Here is a 26,729-nt window from a genome sequence, read left to right on the forward strand (position 1 = left end):
TTGAGTGCAAGGCAGAAGATAAGACTCAAATAGCTGGAGTAACTCATAGAAACATAGACAATAGGTGCAGGAGTAGAGGCCATTCGGCCCTTCGAGCCTGCACCGCCATTCAATATGATCATAGCTGATCATCCAACTCAGTATCACATCCCTGCCTTCTCTCCATACCCCCTGATCCCTTTAGCCACATCTAACTCCCTCTTAAATATAGCCAATGAACTGGCCTCAACTACCTTCTGTGGCAGAGAATTCCACAGATTCACCACTCTCTGTGTAAAAAATGATTTTCTCATCTCGGTCCTAAAAGACTTCCCCCTTATACTTAAACTGTGTGACCGCTTGTTCTGGACTTCCCCAACATCCTGTCCAACCCCTTAAGAATTTTGTAAGAATTTTGTAAGTTTCTATAAGATCCCCTCTCAAACTAAATTCTAGGTGTACAAGCTGAATCTATCCAGTCTTTCTTCACATGAAAGTCCTGCCATCCCAAGAATCAGTCTGGTGAACCTTCTCTGTACTCCCTCTATGGCAAGAATGTCTTTCCTCAGATTAGGAGACCAAAACTGTACGCAGTACTCCAGGTGTGCTCTCACCAAGACCCTGTACAACTGCAGTAGAACCTCCCTGCTCTTATACTCAAATCCTTTTGGTATGAATGCTAACATACCAATTGATTTCTTCACTGCCTGCTGCACCTACATGCTTACTTTCAATGACTGGTGTACCATGACACCCAGGTCTCGTTGCATCTCCCCTGTACTCAGCGGGTCAGACAGTATCTCTGGAGAAAAGGAATAGGTGACGTTTTAGGTCGAGACACTTCCTCAGACCCCACTTTTCACCATTGCCGCTGGTGATTTTGCTGTTTATTGGCATTGAAATCATGGATTTCAGGCAAAAAAACCCATACAGAAGTGATGCATCCCGGGCTGGTGAGAAAAACTAGAGGCAGCATTAAAGTTGCTGGAAATAGCAGTGGCCTGAAGGATTAGGGAGCACTTTAGAAGTCAGCAAAAGAGGACCAAGGAACTGTTTTAACAAATTAATCCCCGAGAGAGCAGGCCGGCAACATACTCATGCTCGACGGACCAAAAAAGAACAAGGCTGGGATCCTGACAAAGAGAAATTTATAGTTGAGATAAGGACAGAGTAGAGTAATTAAATACGGCATCTGCCTTCAAAGACGAGCCAGATAGAGCTATATAAAGAATTGGTCAGGCTGCATTCTATATAGCACTAGTCACCAGGCAATAGGTTGGGTGTAATTAAGTTAGAGAGGGTGCAGAGAAGATTTACAAGGACAATGCCTACATGAGGTTTGGCGTTATTGGGAGATGATACAGATTGTGAATATGTTGCCTGGAGTGGAGGTGGTTGTTAGCTGTCCTCAGAGGCGTATAAAATTAGGAGGGGGAGGGGGGGGGGGGGGGGGGGGAGATAGATAGGCTAGCACCATTTCCATAGGTGGATGAGTCTAAAACGAGGGCAGAGGTTTAAGGCAAGAGGAGAAATATTTAAAGGGGACTAGAGCGGTAAGATTTTCCATATCTGAGCGCTTGAAATGCAGGGATATAAATGCAGCATGAATTGAATTTAAAATACATTTGAATAGATACAAGGAAAGGAAAGGTTTAGAGGGATATGGGTCAAACTGAGAGGCAAATGGCTTTAGCTTGGATAACTGTACACTGCAAGGGCCAGGAAGCGAGCGGGCAAGATCATCTCTGACCCCTCTCACCCTGGCCACAAACTCTTGGAATCACTTCCCTCTGGAAGGCGACTCCGGACTGTCAAAGCTGCCACAGCCAGACATAAAAACAGTTTTTATCCACGAGTAGTTGCTCTACTCAACAGCCAAAAATCTGTAGCCTCCCTTTGATCTGGTATTTTGTTGGTTCACATGCTTGATCAATGGTGTTTTATCATTAATGTTTGATTATTATTAATGTTTAGTGTTTTCTGAGTCATTCGTAACTGTCACTGTATGTCATGTTGTTACGTGGGCGGAACACCAGGGCAAATTCCTTGTATGTGAATACTTGGCCAATACACTTACTTACTAAGCATTGCAGAGGTGCAGATGTTGGGCTGAGAGGGACTGCTGTATAACTGTTTCACCTTAAAGGGCCTGTCCCACTTGGGCACCATTTTCACGTCACACAGATGGCATGCGAAGATTTTGTACATCCCAAAATCCTGGTGCGCCGGGCGCGACTGTCTCCGTCACCATGCGCGTGCGTGTTGTGACGCGTAAATAACAATATACAATAGGTGCAGGAGGAGGCCATTCGGCCCTTCAAGCCAGCACCGCCATTCAATGTGATCATCCCCAATCAGTACCCCGTTCCTGCCTTCTCCCCATATCCCCTGACTCCGCTATTTTTAAGAGCCCTATCTAGCTCTCTCTTAAATCCATCCAGTGATTTGGCCTCCACTGCCCTCTGTGGCAAGGATTTCCATAAATTCACAACTCTCTGGGAGAAAAAGTTTTTTCTCACCTCAGTCTTAAAATGACCTCCCCTTTATTCATAGACTGTGTGTGGCCCCTGGTTCTGGACTCGCCCAACATTGGGAACATTTTTCCTGCATCTAGCTTGTCCAGTCCATTTATAATGTTATATGTTTCTATAAGATCTCCCCTCATCCTTCTAAACTCCAGTGAATACAAGCCTAGTCTTTTCAATCTTTTCCTCATATGACAGTCCCGCCATCCCAGGGATTAATCTCGTGAACCTACGCTGCACTGCCTCAATCACAAGGATGTCCTTCCTCAAATTAGGAGACCAAAATTGTACACAATACTCCAGATGTGGTCTCACCAGAGCCCTATACAACTGCAGAAGAACCTCTTTACTCCTATACTGAAATCCTCTTGTTATGAAGGCCAACATTCCATTAGCTTTCTTCACTGCCTGCTATACCTGCACGCCAACTTTCAGTGACCGGTGTACAAGGATGCCCAGGTCTCGCTGCACCTCCCCTTTACCTAACCTAACCCCGTTGAGATAATAATCTGCCCCCCTGTTTTTTCCGCCAAAGTGGATAACCTCACATTTATCTATATTATACTGCATGGGCTTGATGGGCCAAATGGCCTGATTCTGCTCCTATCACTTATGAACCTCCTGACATGACTCGCTGTTTCTTTTGTTTGATAACGATCCTGAAATATCCCATGACGTGTGGTAATGGAAGAGGCTCTCTACATTAAAACATTGTTGCCAGCAACTCTGAGCATCAAGGTACTCTGCTTTACAGCACTAGTACTGCCTTGGAGCAGGGACAATTTTGAAAACACACTCACCATTTACTAAATTAAAGCATCTAACTAAGAGGTTGCGAGATGAGAGCAGGGCTTTGATCCATAATAAGAGAATCCATACGCAGGCAGGAACAGCAGACGATGGTTTACATCGAAGATAGACACAAAATGCTGGAGTAACTCGGGGGACAGGCAGCATCTCTGGAGAGAAGGAGAAGGTTCACCAGACTGATTCCTGGGATGGCAGGACTTTCATATGAAGAAAGACTGGATAGACTCGGCTTGTACTCGCTAGTATTTAGAAGATTGAGGGGGGATCTTATAGAAACTTAGAAAATTCTTAAGGGGTTGGACAGGCTAGATGCAGGAAGATTATTCCCGATGTTGGGGAAGTCCAGAACTAGGGGTCACACAGTTTAAGGATAAGAGGGAAGTCTTTTAGGACCGAGATGAGAAAATCATTTTTTACACAGAGAGTGGTGAATCTGTGGAATTCTCTGCCACAGAAGGTAGTTGAGGCCACACAGTTCATTGGCTATATTTAAGAGGGAGTTAGATGTGGCCCTTGTGGCTAAAGGGATCAGGGGGTATGGAGAGAAGGCAGGGATGGGATACTGAGTTGGATGATCAGCAATGTTCATATCGAATGGCGGTCGGTGCAGGCTGATCAGCAATGTTCATATCGAATGGCGGTCGGTGCAGGCTCGGAGGGCCGAATGGCCTACTCCTGCACCTATTTTCTATGATGAATGGGTGACGTTAAGAAGGGTCTCAACTGAGTTATCCCGACATTTTGCGTCTGGAAGTGAATCCAAGATCCTTGCGCATCCGTTTTAGTGCCAATTCAAGTAACTGCAAAACGGCCATTGCAAAATAAAATGCTCTCTGCAATACAAATCATACAATGTAGTCGACAAAAATGGAGACTCGACCAATTCCCTGACGTTGAGAGTGACCTCTCTTGACATCGGTTACGGGGTGGAATATTGCAACCTTCACTGTTTCGACTAATGCAATCAAACACACGACGTGCACAAACGGAAGATCAAATAGAACAAGTTGGCCTACAACTTTAGGCCGTGCACGCCATCGGTTCATAAGTGCTAAGAGCAGACTAAGGCTTTTTGGCCCATCACGTCTATTCCACCATTCAATTATGGCTGATCTATCTTTCTCTCATCCCCATTCTCCTGCCTTCACCCCATAACCCCCCGACACCCGTACTAATCAAAAATCTGTCAATCTCCACCTTAAAAATATCCATCGACTTGGCCTCAGCCAAGACCCGAAATGTCACCTATTTCCTTCGCTCCATAGACGCCGAGTTGCTCCAGCATTTTTGTCTCCCTTCGATTTTTCCAGCATCTGCAGTTCTTTCTTAAACAAACAGCTGGAGTAACTCAGCAGGTGAGAAGGAATGGATGTGTTTAAGAAGGAACTGCAGATGCTGGAAAATCGAAGATAGACAAAAGTGCTGGAGAAACTCAGCGGGTGCAGCAGCATCTATGGAGCGAAGGAATAGGCAACGTTTCGGACCGAAACCCTTCTTCAGACCTAAGGAAATAGAAGGGCCTGAAGAAGGGTTTGGGCCCGAAACGTTGCCTATTTCCTTCGCTCCATAGATGCTGCTGCACCCGCTGAGAAGGAAGGGATGATGTTTCGGGTGGAAACCTTTCTTTAGACTGACTTTTCAGGTCGAGGCGCTTCTTCTCTCCAGAGATGCTGCCTGTCCTGCTGAGTTACTCCAGATTTTGTGTGTCTATTCTCTGTACCCTTTCCTGATCTCCCGTTATTCCAGTGCTTTGTGTCTTCTTACGAGAGGACAACTGCTGAGTGCAGAGAGACGTGGCCACAGCGAGCGCTGGTCATCACGCAGACACACGAGGGTTCAACAACGGACACTCACTTGTTTTCAAATGTGATGGAGATGGAATCTTCGTGCACGTCTTTCACAAACCCCTGGGGAGAGAAAAAACCCATGAGTACAGAGAAAAAAAACGCACACACAGTGGGACGAACAAGGGGAAGAGAACATCATACACTTAGAATATCAGTTTCCATTCCTCAGAGTACCACACCTGGACACCTCTGTCCCATGGTACGAGTTCATTCCAAGAGCTCTCCCCGAGTTTGCCCCGATTCGAACTCGGAGATTTACGGGTAATGGCCGCTCGTCGGTACTCGGGGCTCTCGTGGACATTTTTCAACATGTTGAAAAATCTTCACCAGTCTTCCAGTGCTTACCTGCCGTTAGCGAGTCTTCCCGAGTACCAGCCGTTAGCGTAACGAGCCGCTAAGAGACGTCCCCGAGCTCCGACGTACCCGCTACGTTCATTCTCCGTGCTTACCACAAGTTTGATTTTTTTTTTTGTTACTCGGGAGAGCTCTTGGAATGAACTCGTACAGTGGGACAGGGCCATTAGACACCTTATCCTTTATCTGTGCAGTATAATCATGTATAGTCTTTCTGTTGGCAAAAAACTTTTCACTGTACCTCGGTACACGTGACAATAAACTAGAGTGTAACGGCAAGCATAATTGTGACTTAAAAGACATTTGGACAGGTACATGGATAGGGAAGGTTTAGGAGGATTTCGGCCAAACCCAGGCAAATGGCTCCTGACTGATAAAATAATCAACATATTTACATTATTCCCCATCCATCACACCCCTCCATCACCCCCACCTCTGGCTAATACAAAAGTAATTGCAATTTGAGAAACGAGAGATCGCAGATGCTGGGATCATGATCAAAACACAAAGTGCTGGAGTATCTCAGCGGGTCAGGCAGCATCTGTGGAGGGAATGTACCAGACGATGTTTCGGGTCGGGACCCTTCTTCAGATTGCTGCTGCTCGCTGACTCTACCAGTCCACAAGCAAGACTATGTTCTGTCCCGTCGAGTTACTCCAGCTTTTTGTGTCCACCTTCGGTTTAAACCAGCATCGACAGATCCTTCCTACACGCAGGTAGACAAAAGTGCTGGAGAAACTCAGCGGGTGCAGCAGCATCTATGGAGCGAAGGAAATAGGCAACGTTTCGGCCCGAAACGTTGCCTATTTCCTTCGCTGCATAGATGCTGCTGCACCCGCTGAGTTTCTCCAGCACTTTTGTCTACCTTCCATTTTCCAGCATCTGCAGTTCCTTCTTAAACACTTCCTACACGCAGGTTTGTTCTAGTTCGCTGACTAGTTTCACTGTCCTTCAGATTAAATTTTACTGATTGTGTTCCTCGCCGTCACCTTCCCCTCAACTAACAATGATCCATTCGACATTGACTTGACCATTGTCCCTTTTGATCTGTCCTTTTCACACCTACCTCTTCCTTATCTCTGTGCCTCCCCCCCCTACCCCCCCAGACTGTCTGAAGAAGGGTCCCGACCCAAAACGTCACACATTCTTTCTCTCCAGAGATGCTGCCTGTCCCGCTGAGTTAGCAGGAAAAATGCTGGAGGAACTCAGCAAGGACTGGCAGCATCTCTGGAGAAGGAACGGGTGACATTTCGGGCCGAGACCCTTCTTCAGACTAACCCATTCCTTCTCTCCAGAGTTGCTGCCTGTCCCGCTGAGTTACTCCACATTATCCTGGTGCGTGAATATTTCTTCCCCGAGCCGATACTACTGAGGGCAGCTCATTCTCAGCCACACATGTACAACCTCAGCCAAATAGCATTTCATCTGACAACAATGCCGCATTTAGCATGGAGCCAGCCAGCCAGCTATTGGAGCGTATTTTCGGCAACTGTCCTTATGACCGACATCGACCACAACATTGAATGGCGGACTCATGGCCCCGTGCCAACAGTTGGCCCAGGAATCAAGGATGCATTTCACGCGAGCCATTTTGGATGACCAAAGTTTCCATTCACGGTGACGGCAACACTGAATGACATTTCTTTCACAATGGCATTAAGCCCCCGTCCCACTGTACGAAGTAATTCACGAGTTCTCCCGAGTTTTCCCCCCCGATTCGAACTTGGAGAATGTTCGTGAATGTCTCGTAGCGGCTCGTACGAGTAAAAAGTAACCATTTATTTAAAACTCGTGGACATTTTTTGGCCACATTTTTTTACTCGTGGCCTGTAAACTCCTATCTCACCAGGGACTAACTTTTACTGTACCACTCTACTGCTTTTATTTTAAATTGCTGTTTTTTCCCCTTTTTCCTTCCGCCCACAATATTTAATATGTAAAAGAATATGTGATTCTGTTCCATTCTGTTTGGTAGTTTGTTTGTTTGTCTTTTTGCACAAAGTTCGCGAGCATTGCCACTTTTCATTTCACTGCACATCTCGTATGTGTATGTGGCGAATAAGCTCGACTTGGCTTTTTACATGGACGAAAAAACGTCCCGAGTACCTACCGTTAGCATTACGAGCCGCTAGGAGACATCCACGAACTCCCACGGACCCGCCACGGACATTCTCCGAGTTCGAATCAGGGGAAAACTTCAATTCAATTCAATTTATTTGTCATTTGGACCCCTTGAGGTCCAAACGAAATGACGTTTCTGCAGCCATACATTACAAACAAATAGACCCAAGACACAACACAATTTACATAAACATCCATCACATCGCTGTGATGGAAGGCCAAACAAACTTATCTCTCCACTGCACTCTTCCCCCCCCCCCCCCCCCCCCCCCCCCCGACCCAAAGAGTCACCTTACCGAAAAACTCGGGAATTACCTCGTACAGTGGGACGGGGCTTTATACTGCAGTTTTAAGGACATTTGAAGAGTTATGAACAGGGAATGTTCAGAAGGCTATGGGCCAAATACCTGAAATGGGACGAGCCCAAAATGCCAACTTAGACACAATGCAACTCAACTGCAGATGCTAGTTTACAACAAAAAAAAACGAAGTCTGGAGTAACTCAGCAGGTCAAGCAGCATCTCTGGAGAACATGAAGAATGCATTGGGGCTGCCCAGTGGTAGAGTTCTTCAGACGCTCCTGAAGGGTCCCGACCCAAAGCATCACCTATCCATGTTCTCCAGAGATGCTGCCTGACCCGCTGAGTTACTCCAGCACTTCGTCCGAACGGCGCGCGTGGTTCCTTAATGTACAGCTCGAAAAGATGGCTGAAAGACTGGCTTCTGTGCAGTACAGCTTTAAGACCACTACTAATTAAATCAGAAGCAAGCCTGGGACTAAAGGAACAATATCAATCTTTACAAGTTCTGCTAATTCAGTGTGATGTCAATGTTAAATTTTAAAGATCTTTAATAGTTTAGTTTAGAAATACAAGCCTCCGTTGCCATGCTGTGAGAATGGAGAGGTTGAGAAGGAGTTTCTTCCCAGAGGCATTAGGTCTGTAAACTCCTAAGTCTCCAGGAACTAACTTTGCTGTACCATTTACTGTTGTGTGGTGCCTTTTTTAAAATTGCTGTTTTCCCCCCTTTTTCTTCACTACCTCCCACAAATATGTAATATGTGATTCTGTTTCATTCTGTTTGTTGTTTGTTTTTTGCACAATTCGCGAGCATTGTCACTTTTCATTTCACTGCACATCTCGTATGTGACGAATAAACTTGACTTGACTTGAACGTGGAAACAGGCCGTTTGGCCCACTGAGTCCACACTGACCAGCGATCGTCCCCATACAATAGCACCATCCTCTGCACTAGGAACAATTTACAATTATACAAGCCAATTAGCCTACAAATCGACCTGGGAACTACAGCTATTCCCAGGGCACGGAGGCGATCTGGAAACTGCAGATTGCCATCCGCTCACAAACATGGCTCCTGGCCCCAGTACAAAAAAGGTTGCTGACCCCTGGACTAAACCAAACCCTTCATCCAGTCCCGCCAGCCTTTTTTTCAAAATTTAGCAACTCAAAATGGGGGTGCGTCTTCATCGCTGGGAAATACGGTGGCTCTTTGGACAAACGGAATCAAGGGATATGGGGAGAAGGCAAGAACGGGGTACTGACTTTGGATGATCAGCCATGATCATATTGAATGGCGGTGCTGGCGCGAAGGGCCGAATGGCCTCCTCCTACACCTGGTTTCTATGCTATGTTTCTAAGCCAACACCCATGTCTTCCAACGCAATAAGTGCCCCATTATGATTGTTACCTAGGCCATGAGAAAATTGCTCTCCGATTACCAGTTTCACTTTAGTGTATTGTCACCGAGGTACAGTGAAAAGCTTTTGTAGCACGTTACTCAGTCAGCCTCACCTGCTGAGTTTCTCCAGCTTTTTTGTCCACCAGAGCTCTTGCCCAAGTCTACAAGTTGGGAATTAGCAGAGGTGAGGCCCCGTAACATGGCGGCAGCGACAGGAAGGGCGAGCACATGTTCAGCAGCCCAAGTCACCTGTGACTGTCACTGACGAATTATCAACTGGACACGGCTGGGAGAGGTAACATTACCAGAGGGGCAGCGGATGCCAGGATCGGTGACACGTCCATATTAGGGATTGCTTGCTCGCACCACTCAGCCTGTGCCCTTTTGCGGACTCCGATTATTTCAAGTATGGAGTTTTCTTTTAAAGCTGACAAAATGCGGGGATCGGATTGCACAGTGCTCTGCCTCACACAGGCCTCCCCCCCCCCCCCACCGCACGGCATTCAATCACCGCACGGCCACCTCACTGGCTCCAGGCTGCCTCCCCCAACAACTCCTGCCATTGTCACTCACGCCGGCTCTGGGGATAAACAACTCTGGGGTAAAAATACTCTACACTAGGACTGCACCCTATGCTGAGCAGACCAAGTTAACTGCATTGCTCAGGACTAGTTTGGGATACAGCGCAGAAACAGGCCCTTCGGCCCACCGACCAGAGATCCCCACACGTTAATACTACCCTACACACATTAGCAGAGTTTTTTTTTTAAAACAGGTATATAATAAATAACATATATAACAATTACAGCACGCAAACAGGCCATCTCGGCCCTACAAGTCCGTGCCGAACAAATGTTTTTTCCCCTTAGTCCCACCTGCCTGCACTCATACCATAACCCTCCATTCCCTTCTCATCCATATGCCTATCCAATTTATTTTTAAATGATACCAATGAACCTGCCTCCACCACTTCCACTGGAAGCTCATTCCACACCGCTACCACTCTCTGAGTAAAGAAAAAAAAAACAGGTATACCAAAACAATGAACCTACAAACCTGCACGTCTTTGGAGTGTGGGAGGAAACCGAAGATCTCGGAGAAAACCCACGCAGGTCACGGGGAGAACATACAAACTCCGTACAGACAAGCACTCAAAATCACGATGGAACCCAGATTTCTGGCGCTGTGAGGCAGCAACTCTACCGCTGGTGACAAGATTAGCGGGCTCTTTCGCCACTAAACCAGGCATTTCTATGGCTGTTATAAACACTCTGAACCAAAATCCAGAAACACTCCAATTATTCCACCGAATTTGGAGCACAGCAGAAAAACAATCCTGGCAACTTGCCTATTTCCTTCGCTCCATAGATGCTGCTGCACCCGCTGAGTTTCTCCAGCACTTTTGTCTACCTAAGATTTTCCAGCATCTGCAGTTCCTTCTTAAACACTTCCTCTAAATCTTCCCTATTCGCGTATCTGTCCAAATGCCTTTTGCACGTTATGGTGTCAGACTCAACCACTTTCTCTGACAGCTCGTTCCGCATACAATCCATCCTTTTAAATATTTTCCCCTCATTTAAAATCGATCACAAGTCGTTAATCACCTTATGATGTATACACCTCTACAAGATCTCCCCTCATGGTCGTATACACCTCTAGAAGATCTCCCTCAGTCTCTGAAGCTCCAAGGAATAAAGTCTAGCCTGCACAATCTCTAGCGTAGAGTTCTGATCAGTTGGCAAGGGTTTTTAATCACCACATGACTGGGAAGATGCGATAGTTGCAATGATGTGGGCTGGTTAAAATCTTAACTACGAGGAAAGGCCAGCTGGACGGAGAGTGGAGAGAATTGGGATGGGAGAGTTAATGAATGTGTTAATGAAGGGATAGACACAAAATGCTGGAGTAACTCAGCGGGACAGACAGCATCGCTGGGGAGAAGGAATGGGTGATGTTTCGGGTCGAGACCCTTCTTCAGACATTGCTAGTGAAGGGACGTGGATAAGGTGCAAGAATAATACAAGGTTAAATTGTTTTGAGGAGATAGAAACTGGATTTTAATTTAGTTTAGAGATTTTAGGGGCAGCGCTGAAACAGGCCCTTCAGTCCACCAGGACCAGCGATCCCCACACACTGGTTCTATCCCACACGCCAAGGACAATTTACAGATACTAGTTAACCTGCAAACCCACACGACTTCCCAGGATGGCGGGACTATCATACGCTGAGAGAATGGAGCGGCTGGGCTCGTACACTCTGGCGTTTAGAAGGATGAAACATAGAAAATAGGTGCAGGAGGAGGCCATCGGCCCTTCGAGCCAGCACCGCCATTCATTGCGATCATGGCTGATCGTCCCCAATCAATAACCCGTGCCTGCCTTCTCCCCATATCCCTTGATTCCACTAGCCCCTAGAGCTCTATCTAACTCGAGTGGGGATCGTATTGAAACATATAAGATTGTTAAGGGTTTGGACACACTAGAGACAGGAAACATGTTCCCGATGTTGGGGGAGTCCAGAACCAGAGGCCACGCAGTTTAGGAATAAGGGGTAAGCCATTTAGAACGGAGACGAGGAAACACTTTTTCTCACAGAGAGTTGTGAGTCTGTGGAATTCTCTGCCTCAGAGGGCGATGGAGGCTGGTTCTCTGTATACTTTCAAGAGAGCTAGATAGGGCTCTTAAAGATAGCGGAGTCCGAGGATATGGGGAGAAGGCAGGAACGGGGTACTGATTGGGGATGATCAGCCATGATCACATCGAATGGCGGTGCTGGTTCGAAGGGCCAAATGGCCTACTTCTGCACCTATTGTCTAATGCCCAAAAATCTCACTCTTGAACCTTCCAACTTTCAGTAAGATACAGAGTTCCACCACAAACTCTTTCCGACACCATTCCTAAACTGCTCAGCTCTTATGCTCGAATCAAGAGAAAGATTGCAACGGTGAGATCAGTAGTCAAGTATAACCCATTAATTAAACCTTTGGAAAACGGAGTCATTCGCAATCGGTGGATAAGGTCCAGCTTTTACACTCATGCATGTATCATGAAGTGTTTCCCAATCAAACAGGCTCAACAGCAGCGCAGACTGAAACAAGGCGACGAGACCAAAATGAAAGTCACCAAGCTGGGCACAATGAGTCATTCTGCATTTGCTAAATGAAAAGTCAAGAGTGTTTAATTGTCATCTGTACCGGCAATGGAACAATGAGGTTCTTATTTGTTGCAGTTTAGCCAGACCATTAGTGGCGTTAATGACTGCAGATTCACAGCTGGTTTATCTTTTATAGAGTGGACAGGGGAGCATTATAAACGCCGCCACCAGCTCTCAATGCCACCGCGACCACCAGCTTTCAATGCCACCCCGACCGGCCACGGTTGGCCCTCAATGCCACCCCGACTTGCCACTGCCAGCCTTCAATACCCCACCCTCAGCCATCCAAATCGCACAGGTTCAACACTGACCAGAAATGCAACTGGATCAACGGCACAGAACCGCAGCGGTAGAGTTGCTGCTTTATAGTGCCAGAGACCCGGGGATCGATCTCAACTTTGAGTGCCTGTCTCTACGGAGTTTGTACCGTCTCCCTGTGACCACGTGAATGTCCTTCCACACTCCAAAGACGTACAGGTTTGGAGGTTAATCGGCGTGGTATAAATGTAAATTGTCCCCAGTGTGTGTACGGCCGTGTTAATGTGTGGGGATCGCTGGGCAGCGCGGACTCGGTGGGCCGAAGGCAGACACAAAGTACTGGAGTAACTCAGCGGGACAGGCAGCATCTCTGGAAAGAAGGTTTCGGGTCGAGACCCTTCTTCAGATTGAAGCCAGCATCTGTAGTTCTTTCCGTTTCCGCGCTGTATCTCTAAACTAAACTAATGCAAATACTGTGGTTTCAAAAGCAGCCAGCAGGTGTATTCCAAAGCCTTTCCAAATGATCAAATCAGGAATGTGCTGGAATATTCCCCACTTGCGTAGAAGGGTCCCGATCCAAAACATCGCCTCTCCATGTTCTCCAAAGATGCTGCCTGACAGCTGAGTTACTCCAGCACTTTTGTGTAAACAGGCATCTGCAGTTCCTTCATGACCCTCTGACACTTGTACTGGATGCCCCTAGCAATGAAGGCAAGCATGCCTTATGCCTTCTTTGCCACTCTGTCTACTTGTGTCGCTACTTTCAGGGGAGTTTAAGGACATGGATGCCCAAGATCCCCCTGTACATCAGTGACGTTAATGGTCTGGCCATTAGTTAATATATTTCCCCCTCACATTCATCCTTCCACAGTGCAACAGAGCAATCCCTCTCGGGTCAGTCCGTGGCAGACATTACACACTGCGCGGCCATTAACCTCATTGCTATTTAATGGGAGGGCTGTCGTTCCGGGTTTTCTACATGGCTGTAAGTAACTGCACGATACCAATGGTGATGAAAGGTGTGTATAATAGGTGGTGAGGATTAGTTCAGTAGTGAACAGCAAGGCCAGCCAGCTCGATTAGACTACAAACCATTGACGATGTTGTAAAATTATCGCAGCTTTGGCAACAGAATAAAAACATCAGGGTGGTGCAGAGGGGGAGAAACAAAAGGAAATTAATATTTAACTGGCCTATCAGGTGACGATACTCGGCAGTGGTGGGTGAAGCGTCTTAATTCCAGCGCCATTCAATGGCATAACTGCAAGTTGTAAATACACAGTGCGGGGGGGGGGATACCCAGAGCTAGTGTTTGAGGAAAACAAAGAGTTATGTACAATGTGGTGAAGCCACGAGCAGCACCACGCCATTCGAGATTTTAAACACAAAATTTACCAAAAGCTGCAAGACATGGTGACGTTATTTTTGGGGCTTTTGCAGCAAACTGGGTTTGTGAGGTTGCCCCAGTCAGGGCGATGGATCATCCTGCAATTCACGGTCTTTGCTTCACGGTCTCTGTGAGAGGGAGCCAGCCAGCACGTCCCCATGGTTACAGACAGGACTTCGCAGCAGATGGAAAATGGGGGAGGAATTTAAACGACTGAATGTCATTTTGTGCTCAGTGCGTTGAGATTTACAATTGGCATTTACTCGGCCCTGTGAATGTTTCTGCGCTTAAGGTCAAACACCAATCGCCCAGACAATGGGGAGTTTAACCCGAGTTACTTCCCAGCTGCTGCCTCCTCCCAAACTAAACATGCTTCTGGTCCACAAACTAAACTTCAGCCCCCGCCAGAATACACCACTTTCTGAAGATGTATCGGAAAAATAACTCCCACAGATGGACAAACTGTTCGGCTGACAAATGAAAGAGCGGAAGAGACACAGACACAAAGTGCTGGAGTAACACAGCAGGTCGGGCAGCATCTCTGGAGAACATGGATAGGGTAGCACGGCGGTACAGCTGCTGCCTCACAACGCCAGAGACCCGGGTTCAATCCTGACGATCCAGGTACACAAAAATGCTGGAGAAACTCAGCGGGTGCAGCAGCATCTGTGGAGCGAAGGAAATGGGCAACGTTTCGGGCCGAAACCCAAAGGAAATAGGCAACGTTTCGGGCCGAAACCCAAAGGAAATAGGTAACATTTCAGGCCGAAACCCAAAGGAAATAGGCAACGTTTCGGGTCGAAACCCAAAGGGTTTCGGCCCGAAACGTTGCCTATTTCCTTCGCTCCATAGATGCTGCTACACCCGCTGAGTTTCTCCAGCATTTTTGTCTACCTTCGATTTTCCAGCATCTACAGTTCCTTCTTAAACAAGCTTTTAGATTAATTGGCTTCAGTTAAATTGTAAATTGTCGCCAGTGTGTAGGATAGTGCTAGTGTTCAGGTGATTGTTGGTCGGCGTTGACTCAGTGGGCCGAAGGGCCTGTTTCCATGCTGTATCTCTAAAGTCTATAAAGGTGAAGAAGAGACCTGACCCAAAACATCATCATCACCCCCACAACGTCACCCATTTCTTCTCCCAAGAGATGCTGCCTGTCCCGCTGAGTCTACCTTCAATTTAAGCCAGCATTTCAAGTTCTTTCCTACACATCATCTATCCATGTTCTCCAGAGATGCTGTCTGACCCGCTGAACTACTCCAGCACTTTGTCTTTTTTTGTAAATCAGCATTTGCAGTTCCTTGTGTCTACAATAACGGTAAGAGTGATTCAGATCGTGAAGTAAAACTGTGTGGGAAAGAACTGCAGATGCTGGTTTAAATCGCAGGTGGACACAAGATACTGGAGTAACTCAGTGGGACAGGCCGCATCCTTCTTCTCTCCAGAGATGCTGCCTGTCCCACTGAGTTACTCCAGCATTTTGAGTCTACCGTGGAGTAAAACTGTACAGCTAAGCTGTTTAAGAAGGAACTGCAGATGCTGGAAAATCGAAGGTAGACAAAAATGCTGGAGAAACTCAGCGGGTGCAGCAGCATCTATGGAGCGAAGAAAATAGGCAACGTTTCGGGCCGAAACCCTTTGGGTTTCGACCCGAAACGTTGCCTATTTCCTTTGGGTTTCGGCCTGAAATGTTACCTATTTCCTTTGGGTTTCGGCCCGAAACGTTACCTATTTCCTTTGGGTTTCGGCCCGAAACGTTGCCCATTTCCTTCGCTCCACACATGCTGCTGCACCCGCTGAGTTTCTCCAGCATTTTTGTGTACCTAGCTGTTTCCCAGCGTAGAGATAGCAAACTAATTCAGCCCATTACATCCCCAAAGGTTCAAGCACTTCTGATGGGGTTTAATGAATTCACAGATGTCGGCAACACTGAGAAGGCCAGCATTTGTCACCTTCTTGCTCATTACGCTCAAACTAAGTGGCTTCCTAGGTCACCTAAGCTGTTCAGAATTATCTATTATGACACGGGTTTGAAATCGCGTATAGCCATGGTAATAAGACAATTTCCTTCTGAGGAGCAGAGGGAATCGGGGGCTTGAAATCAAAATCATAGAGGCCAAGACCACTGCCCGCTCCCATCAGGCGCGAGGTACAGAAGTGAGAAAACGCACACCTCCAGATTCAGGGAAGGTAGATAAAAATGCTGGAGAAACTCAGCGGGCGAGGCAGCACCTATGGAGCAAAGGAAAAGGTGACGTTTCGGGTCGAGACCATTCTCCAGATTCAGGGACAGTTTCTTCCCAGCTGTTACGAGGCAACTGAACCGTCCACTCACCAGCCTGAGAGCGGTCTTGACCTCCCATCTACCTCATTGGAGACCCCTAGACAATCTTTAATCGGACTTTACCTCGCACTAAATGTTATTACCGTTATCTTGTATCTGTACACTGTGGATGGCTAGATTGCAATCATGTATGTGTAGGAAGGAACTGCAGATGCTGGTTTAAACTGAAGATAGAGACAAAATGCTGGAGTAACTCAGCGGGACAGGAGGCATCTCTGGAGAGAAGGAATGGGTGATGTTTCGGGTTGAGACACCTCGTATTTCGCTTGGGTAGTTTGCACCCCAGCGGTATAAACATTGCCGTATCGAATTTAAGGTAGTCCTTGGTTTCTCCACCCCTTCCCAGCTCTCCCTCAGCCCACTGTCTCTGCCTCTTCCTTTCTTCTCCCCCCCCCCCAACCCTCACATCAGAATGAAGGATCTCGACCCGAAACGTCACCTATTTCCTTCGCTCCATAGATGCTGCCTCACCCGCTGAGTTTCTCCAGCATTTTTGTCTACATTATTAAACTGGATTAGAGAAATGCACTACTTCAAAATACTTAACCCTTTTACTGGCCCAAGCCTGCCACTGTTCGGCAGCACCAACTTTAATTTTCCTTCTGCAAGAATTGAGTGCTGGGTTTGTTTAAGCCACCGGTCCAGTCAAATTTCAGCACACATAGCTACAAACAGTTAGAAGCTTCTCTATGCAAATGCTTGCTTGAACAGCGAGAGCTGGCACAGGCTGGATGGGCCAAATGGACAATTTTTAAACCTGCAATTCCAAAGTAGGGCATTTAAAAAAACCTACAGGTTTAATAGTTATTCAAAAAAGTTTTTCTATAGATTAAAAGATTACTCTGAGAGAGACCATGAAACAAGGAGGTATGAGCAGAGCACTGAAATACAGCATAAAAACAGGCCCTTCGGCCCACGGAGTCCGCACTGACCAGTACACTAATCTACACACTAGGCACAATTCTACAGCTTACTGAAGCCAATTAACCTACAGGGTTTTGGCCCGAAACGTTGTCCATTTCCTTCGCTCCATAGATGCTGCTGCACCCGCTGAGTTTCTCCAGCACTTTTGTCTACCTTCGATTCTCCAGCATCTGCAGTTCCTTCTTAAACAATCAACCTACAAACCTGTACTTTGGAGTGTGGGAAGAAACCGGAGAACATGCAAACTCCGCACTAACATCATCCATAGTCAGGATCGAACCCGGGTCTCTGGCGCTGTGATGCTGCACCACCGTGCTGCCTGACTGAGGCACTGTGGACGTGTTTGCATGACTGTCACGGTCCCATTTACCATCCATCTAGCTCACACCTACACTGCAATGCCCTGAGTGCATCTCCCCCTGGGTACAGGTTTCCCACCTCTGGAGCCTGCAGGTTTTGCCTCGTGTAATTTGGTGTCTCGCGTAACTGCTGGAGGAACTTAGTTCTACCTCCGTGGAGGCCACGAACAGACGTTTCAAGTCGGGACCCTTCTTCAGACTGGAGTCTTCACCAATCTGAATAAGGATCCCAGCCCAGAGTGTCGCCTGTCCGTTGCATCCACAGATGCCGCCTGACTAGCTGAGTTCCTCCATCACTTTGTGTTTTGCTCAATCTGGAGGCAGCTTCTTCCACTCAGTGCTGGGTGTATGCAATGAGATGCCAGAAGTAGCGGAGGTAGATACTAGAACAGCATTTTAAAGACATTTGGATAGGAACATGCACAGTAAATCTTTAGAGGGATATGGGCTAAATGTAGACAAATGCGATTAGCTTAGATGGGACAACATTGTTGGCATGTATGACTTGGGTCAAATGGCCTATTTCCATGCTCTATGTCACCATGACTATACAATTAGGATGACACCCCCACTAAAAACATTATTAGGAATTAAATGCAAACATCAATGCTGAGAACTGCACTCTTCACTCTGTATATTCCTCTTTGCAGAGAAGAGTGTATTAAACAGTGTAGGTCTAGCCTGCACATGGACCTGATTGACTGGAGCAACTCACAAATGATATTTCCATAGCTAAGGTAGACAGAAATGCTAGAGAAACTCAGCGGGTGAGGCAGCACCTATGGAGCGATGGAATAGGTGACATTTCGGATCAAGACCCTTCTTCAGATTTTCCATACGCTAAGGTACTGTCCAATTCACCTCTACCCCATTGTGGACTTTAGACGTTGTCTCTTGGAACTGGTGTGCTACAATGCTGAGAACTATATTCTGCACTCTGTATCTTCCTCCTTGTTCTACCTATTGTACTGGAGTTTGACTTGATTGTATTTATGTTTAGTATTATCTGATTGGATCGCATGCAAAGCTGTTCACTACACCCCTGTACACGTGACAATAATAAACGTAAACACGGCTTGAGACAAATGCAAACTGCACAAATCATATCTGCTCTTCTTAAAAAAAATGCTGGAGTAACTGCCTGAGCCGGCTACCATCTATATTTTTCAGTACCCGTTCCCGACTCTCAGTCTGAAGAAGGGTCTCGATCCGAAACGTCACCCATTCCTTCTATCCTGTCCCGCTGAGTTACTCCAACTTTTTGTGTCTACCTTCGGTGTAAACCAGCATCTGCAGTTCCTTCCTACACATCTCTGGAGAACATGGATCCCAGCTCAGCGAAAACCCAAATGAATGGTTTGAAAATTACTCATTCGCTGAACCTTTGTAGCAACTGTATTTACCCAACAACCAGAACACAACAACGCAACCCCAAGTTAGACCTCCCTCAGAAGTGCTATCAAACCAAACATCTTTAGACAGAGAAGTTTCTTTGGACAAAAAGACAATGAAACTGGAAATCTTTGCCACAGACCGCTGTGGAGGCCAAGTAAGTGGATTTCTTTTGGCGGAGATCAACGCAGTTTTGATTAGTACAGGTGTCGGGCGTCATGTGGTGAAGGCTGGAGAATGAGGTTGAGGAGCAGCCACGATTCAAATGCGGAGTAGACTTGATGGGTCCGACGGCCTTATTCTGCTCCTATAACTTCTCAGAGTCAGCAAACGGGTAACAGGTGCTTTATTTTAAAGAGGGACTTCAAATGGGGAGCGAAGGAACAATTTGAGAGAAGAATTTGGGGCACTTGGTCGCCAAAGATGCAGTCGGGATCATGCACAACTTAAGTCAGGAATTAAGTTATCAATCGCAGAAGTTACACCACATTCCCTCCAAGGCTAAAAATATCTACCCCGAGCTGGTGCCCAGAATGGAGCTCAGTATTCCACATGTGGTCTAGCGAAAGAAGTCGTAAATCTCAAGCCCCCAATGTGTATAACTTGCAGCATTCTTGATTTATTGTGTGCTGGTTCATGACATTTTAATGATGCACAAGTCCCCCAAGTCACTAGATTCAGGTTTCTCATCGTTTGGAGTGAATTCCGCCCTAGCTCTGCTCATCCACACTGTACTGTACTGTAATACATTCGCTGTGGTAAGCTTATTAATAGATTTGTAACTTCACGCCCCAGCCTCCACTGTATTCGGCCTTTGGCAAAAGGAGACGGTAAAAAACTGGGATCTTTAGACTCTCCAAAGCATCTCTCAGCCACTCGGAATGTGGGTCTTGCAAGCTCATGTGGACTATTCAGATATTAGCCGTGGTTGGGTGCGAGGGATTCTTTAGGGGCTGTCCCACTGTATGAGCTAATTCAAGAGCTCTCCCAAGTTTTAAAAAAAAATCTAACTCGTGGTAAGCAAGTAGAATGTATGTTGTGGGTACGTCGGAGCTCAGGGACGTCTCTTAGCGGTTCATAACGCTAACGGCAGGTAGTCGGGAAACGCTGTAAGCTCGGGAAGACTCGTGAAGATTTTTCAACACATTGGAAAATGTCCACGAGAGCCCCGAGTACACACGAGTGGCTATTACCGTATCTCTCCAAGTTCGAATCTGGGAAACTCGGGAGAACTCTTGAATTAGCTCGTACAGTGGGACAGCCCCATTAGCTTTTTGCTTTTGTTGGCAAAGAGAACATGACGATATTATTCAGAGTGTGTATCCTTGAATACGAAGCTTAGTTTTCCCTGTTCCAAGATCGCTTGAAAGACTCCGTCAGTAGCACAACGTACCTTCAACTGCTTAAGCCACAAATTTAGGAATTATCTTCCCAAACCCCTCCACCTTCCTTAAATGATCACCAAAACCCAATCACGCAGCCCTAGTGGACTCAAAGTGCTGGAGTAACTCAGCAGGTCGGGCAGCATCGCTGGAGAACATTGGACTGAGTCTGAAGAAGGGTCTCGACCCAAGACGTCACCCATCCATGTTCCCCAGAGGTGCTGAATTACTCCAGCACTTTGTGTATTAATCAGCATCTGCAGTTCCTCGTTTCTACAATTAGCCGTGGTGTTGGGGTGACAGATACTAAGCTGAGGCCGATCTCCAACAACCTCAAATGTGTTGGGTACGACACAGTGAAGCATAGTTGGATCCCTCTCTCCCCACCTGTCCCTTCAGAAGCAACCCTTTCCAACACCTCACACAGATCACTATACAAGTTTAATTTAGAGGTACAGAGATGAAACAGGCTCTTCAGCCCACTGAGTCCGCACCGACCTGTAATCCCCACACACCAACACTATCCCACACACTTGGGACAATTTACATATTTATCAGGCCAATTAGCCTACAAACCTGCACGTCTTTGGAGTGTGGGAGAAAACCGGAGTTCCCGGGGGAAAACCAACACAGGTCACGGGGAGAAGGTGGAAACTCCTTACAGACAAGTATCTATAGTCAGGATAGAAGCCAGGTCTGTGTTGCTGTAAGGCAGCAACTCTACCACTATGCCACCCCCAAGAAGTCTACTTTCACCCCATGACCAAGCTTCAAGCAAAACGTGACATGGTGTCACTGGAATAAAGGGAAGGGGTGATTTTAAGATTAAGGAAATTGTTAATATGCAGGAGAGGAGGAGGCAGAGGCAAGGCAGGGGACAATGCCAATCAAAAGGATCTCTGGTTACAGCTCCTGCAGCCATCTCCAGAAAATAATTTACGATTTAAACACACACCAGTGCAGACATACAGGTCATCTGATTAATTGGAACCAGACAGAACAAGTCTCCACGTTATCAATAGCAGAAAGAGCCGGCCAAGACAATACTGGCCACCATAGCTTGCCAAAACATTGGGAGGACTAAGAGAAATGTGGAGCGTGCAGTTATTGGGGGGGGGGGGGGGGGAGGGGGGGGGCAAGGGCAGGAGGAGAGGGAAATGCCAGGAAAGGGGAAGATGACACAGATGAGGGGGGGGAGGGAGAAAGAGGGGCACGGATTGGTTGGTGGTGAAGAGGGGGAAATACAGAAATAGTAATGGGGGGGGGGGGGGGGGGGGATCAGATTATGGTACTAGGGAGAGAGTCTATTTCACAGTGCCGTCAGGACCTGGGGAGGAGGGGTACAGGAGCAAGCACACAATAAAAAAGACAATGAAGTCAGTGCTCTGCTGTTCTACCTCCTTGCTTCACTGTTCTCTCTCTTGGAGTCATGGCAGATCTGGGATTATGTGAGGGTGGAGGGATGATCGGTGGCATGCAGAAGGGGGTGGAGGTAGCAGGCTGGAGAGTGAGTGGGGAAGGGAGTAGAACACAGAAGCAGGGATTGGGAGAAGGGAGGGAGTTAGAGGGATATGGAGGGAGACACCCACAAAGGTGGAAAAACAGGGGGTGGGGGAGTTGGAGAAGGGGTTTGGGGAAACGGGGAAGGGGCGCCAGGGAGTATGGGTTGTGGGGAGGGCTGGAGCATTGAGGGAAGGCAATACACAACAGTACAAGCGGCATGGAGGCCCCAGGGGTGGGGATGAGTTGGGGGGGGATGGGATGGGGGATGGGGATGAGGGGATGAGGGGGGGGATGGGGATGAGGGGGGGGGGGGGGGTGGGGGGGGGGGGGGGGGGGGGGGGGGGGGGGGGGGGGGGGGGGGGTGGGGGGGGGGGGGGGTGGGGGGGGGGGGGGTGGGGGGGTGTGAGGAGGGTGAGGGGGGGGGGATGAGAGGTGGGGGGGGGAGGGATGGGGGATGGAGGGGGGGGGGGGAGGGGGGTGGGGATGAGAAGGGGGGGGGGATGAGAGGTGGGGGGGGGAGATGGGGGGGAGGGTGGGGGATGAGAGGTGGGGGGTGGGAGAGGGGGGGGGGATGAGAGGGGGGGGGGGATGAGAGGTGGGGGGGGGGGGATGAGGGGGGGTGGGATGGGGATGAGGGGGGGGGTGGGGATGGGGGGGACATGAGGGGGATGGGGGGTGGGGGGAGATGAGGGGGGGGATGAGAGGGTGGGTATGGAGATGTGGGGGGGGGGGGTGGGATGGGGATGAGGGGGGGGGTGGGGGATGGGGGGGGGGATGAGGGGGGGTGGGATGGGGATGGGGGGGGGGATGGGGGTGGGGGGGTGGGGGTGGGGTGGGGATGGGGGGGTGGGGTGGGGGGTATAGAGTAGCAGGCCTGAAGAGAGGGGGGGGGGGGGGGGCTGCCGACGGGCCGGGCCTACAGCTTCTCCGGGGCCGGGGGTCCCTCGTAGCGCCAGCCCCGGGCCCCGCATGGCGGCCCTCACTCACTCACTCCCATCCGTCCGCCTCAGAGTCAGGCCCCGGCCTCACCTTGTAGAAGGCGCCGTTGGTGCCGCGCACCTCCACCGCCAGCCCGTCCATGGCCGCTCGGAGCTGCTGCTACTGCCGTTGCCGGTGGTGTTGGAGCCACCGCAGCGTCCCGGAGCTGCCGCCGCCGAGCGAAGAGCCCGGTCGCCGTCTCCGCCCCGGCTCTTAACCAAGCCCCGCCCCCCGCCCACCCCGAGTCCCGCCCACCCCGCCCCGGCTGATTGGCCCTCGCCGGCCCCGCCCCCTCAACCGGCCACCGCCATTGGTCGACCACCCCGTCGCTCCGACGCACACCGCGCGGCGATTGGTCCCCCCGCCCGTCAATCAGCGACAGCCCAGAGTCCCGCCCTCGGATTCATTGGCCGCCGCGCCCGCCCCCCTTCCACCGGCCCGCCTACCCACCCCCCCCATTGGCCGAACACTCCGACGATCGGGGATGCCGATTGGCCGCGTCGCCCGTCCGTCAGCGGCCACGCTTCCTCCCCCCCGTGCTATTGGTCGGCGCAGCCGTCGATCACGGGTCCCCTCGGGCAACGGCGGTTGGGATTTGAAGTCTGCCCCTCCCCCCCGCGAGCGCCCACGTGACCCCTCCCCTCCCCCCCGTCACGTGGTGCCCGGGGCGTCAACCACCGCCGCCGTTCCCGCTCGAAACACGACGACGACGACGACGACGGTTTTCTTCTTGAGCCCCCTCCCTCCCTCAGGATGAGGTAAAAAACTGTTGATAGAATTAATAGATGGGGCTAGCATCAACCCGGTGGGGCCGAAGGGGCCTGTTTCCGTCCCCTAAACCGAACAAGCAAAACTTTCACAGCGCCCGAGGCCCAGATTCTTCGGTCCGGACCGCGCGGGTTCTCCTCCGGGCGCTCCGGTCTCCACCCACATCCCGAGGACGTGTGGGGTTTGTAGGTAAATTAGCTTCTGTAAAGTTGTTCTTAGTCAAGTCAAGTCACTTTTATTTCTATAGCACATTTAAAAAAAACAACTCTGTTTGGCCAAAGTGCTTTACATTTACATGGGGCTAACTTTATTGAACGTTTTTCCTTCCAATATTTAATATAATAATAATAATAATAATAACTTTATTTGTTAAGCACCTTAAAAACAACCAAAGCTGACCAAAGTGCTGTACAGAAAAAAGAAAACAAGCAAGACATCATAAAACAGGCAGAACAACAGAACATACAACTAAGTATTCTTTTACATATATGCTCTTTGTCTGCATATCTCAAACCTAACATCACGAACCTGGGGATTAAAGTGGACCCTGAGCTTAGATTTGACTGTCAGGTAAGGGCTGTTGTTAAATCTGGTTTTTTTCATCTGAGGCAGCTGGCAAAAATAAAGCCGATTTTGTCAAGGAAGCACTTTGAGACGGTAATCCATGCCTTTGTTACCACCCGGCTGGATTACTGCAATGCACTGTATCTGGGGGTTAGTCGGTCCTCCATCGCCCGTCTCCAGATGGTACAGAATGCAGCTGTTCGTCTCTTGACAGGCACACGAAAGCATGATCATGTTTCTCACCTTTTGGCCTCTCTCCACTGGCTGCCTATTCAGTATAGGATTCGTTTTAAAATTATTTTATTTACTTTTAAATCCCTAAGTGGTCTTGCCCCGTCCTACCTATCTGAGCTTCTTCACCCTTATTCGCCCTCCCGCTCTCTCAGGTCAGATGATCAGCTGCTCCTGATTGAGCCAAAGACTAAGCGGAAGCTCAGAGGGGACCGTGTCTTTGCTGTGTCGGCTCCGAGATTGTGGAATGAATTGCCTCTGCACGTTAAACAGGCCCCTTCTCTAGCTGTTTTTAAATCACTCCTGAAGACATATCTATTCTCCATGGCCTTTGTAGACCAGTGAGGTGTCGAATTGTTTATTAACTTTATTTGCTTGGTTTTGCTGCGTTGTTTGTACTTGTGTTTTATGTTTTTTAATTTATTGTTTGGATTTTTGTATGTAATTTATATGTAAAAGAATATTTGTGTGTTTATGATTGTGTTTATAGTTTATAGTCTTTTTGCACAAAGTCCGCGAGCATTGCCACTTTTCATTTCACTGCACTCGTATATGTGTATGTGACGAATAAACTTGACTTGACTGTCTGAAGAAGGGTTTCGGCCCGAAACGTTGCCTATTTCCTTCGCTCCATAGATGCTGCTGCACCCGCTGAGTTTCTCCAGCATTTTTGTCTACCTTACATTGGTATAAGAATAGTATAACAAACAACAGTGGTTCATAGATTAAATAGGTTCACCAGACTGATTCCTGGGATGTCAGGACTTTCATATGAAGAAAGACTGGATAGACTCGGCTTGTACTCGCTAGAATTTAGAAGATTGAGGGGGGATCTTATAGAAACGTACAAAATTCTTAAGGGGTTGGACAGGCTAGATGCAGGAAGATTGTTCCCGATGTTGGGGAAGTCCAGAACAAAGGGGTCACACACACAGTTTAAGGATAAGAGGGAAATCTTTTAGGACCGAAATGAGAAAAACATTTTTTTTCACACACAGAGAGTGGTGAATCTGTGGAATTCTCTGCCACAGAAGGTAGTTGAGGCCACACAGTTAATTGGCTATATTTAAGAGGGTTAAATGTGGCCCTTGTGGCTAAAGGGACCAGGGGGTATGGAGAGAAGGCAGATACAGGATAATTAGTTGGATGATCAGCCATGATCATCTTGAATGGTGGTGCAGGCTCGAAGGGCCGAATGGCCTCTACTCCTGCACCTATTTTCTATGTTTCTAAATACAAACATCACTACATACATGTAGCCCTTGCTTAGTGCGTAGGATAGTGTTATAGGATAGCCAGTCCCACTTGGGCGACATTTTTGGCGATAGCCTGAAAAGAGATTGTCGGGGCGTGGTGTGGTCGGGGCGTGATGTGGCGTGTTCGGGGCGTGACGTGGCGTGTTCGGGGCGTGACGTGGGGTGACGCTTGAAGTGACGGGGCGTGTTCCGTGGTGTCTCCCTGTCGCCCCTGGATTTAGGCATGTTACAATACTTACCTTCAGCGGCGCTGCAATTCTGCCACTGGCCGTGTGCGCGATTTTGGCGCGTTTGATGGGGGGGCTGGGTTAAAACGCGGTTTTCACTACCTGGTCCTGTATTATATTTTGTTGGAGTGCAGGTTTTGGCTAAGGAATTGTTCCGACGGCTGTTTTTTTTAAATTCGCCCGACAAGTTATTGGCTGGAGTGATTTTAAAATCAGTTTCTGAAGCCAACAAAGCCGACAACGGGGCTGGATTTTTTAACGGAGGGGACAGGTAATTAAAGTCGTTTATTTTTATGTATAAAAATGTTGCTTAAGATGCATTTAATTCACATTTTAAGTTGCAAAACGGTGATTTAGTCCCCGAACGAACCGGCAGTGTATTTGCTGCCGATATGGGGGACTAAAGCACTGCAAACCGCAACATTCGAAATGGTCCCGTTCCAGAAAAACCCACTCGCAAGCTGATTTAAATGGCCATTAATTTTCAGGTATTAAACATTAAATTCCTTCCATTTGGCCTATAAACCCATGACAATGAGATTTTAAAATTATGTTATTTTGTGAATTCTTGTGTGTTATTTGAATACTTAGGCTATTTAAAAATGTTCATCTATTCTTAAGAAATGGATAGATGTTTAGATCTAGTAATTGAATTTTGTAATTAGCTACAAT

General features: G+C 48.2%; 1 protein-coding gene across 1 annotated transcript in view; it reads right to left on the minus strand.

Moving 5' to 3' along the window:
• LOC129694021 (RNA-binding protein FXR1-like) overlaps positions 1 to 23,234 on the minus strand; it is a 55,141-nt gene extending 31,907 nt beyond the window's left edge. The window contains exons 1-2 of the mRNA XM_055630747.1: positions 23,063 to 23,234; positions 5,169 to 5,221 (exon numbers count right to left, since the gene is read on the minus strand). Of these exons, the coding sequence (XP_055486722.1) occupies positions 5,169 to 5,221; positions 23,063 to 23,113 (104 nt within the window). The 5' untranslated portion in view covers positions 23,114 to 23,234. The remainder of the gene's footprint in view (positions 1 to 5,168; positions 5,222 to 23,062) is intronic.
• Between the last annotated feature and the right edge of the window lie 3,495 nt (positions 23,235 to 26,729).

Source organism: Leucoraja erinacea, unplaced genomic scaffold (assembly GCF_028641065.1).
Source record: "Leucoraja erinacea ecotype New England unplaced genomic scaffold, Leri_hhj_1 Leri_51C, whole genome shotgun sequence".
NCBI classification, from domain to species: domain Eukaryota; kingdom Metazoa; phylum Chordata; class Chondrichthyes; order Rajiformes; family Rajidae; genus Leucoraja; species Leucoraja erinaceus.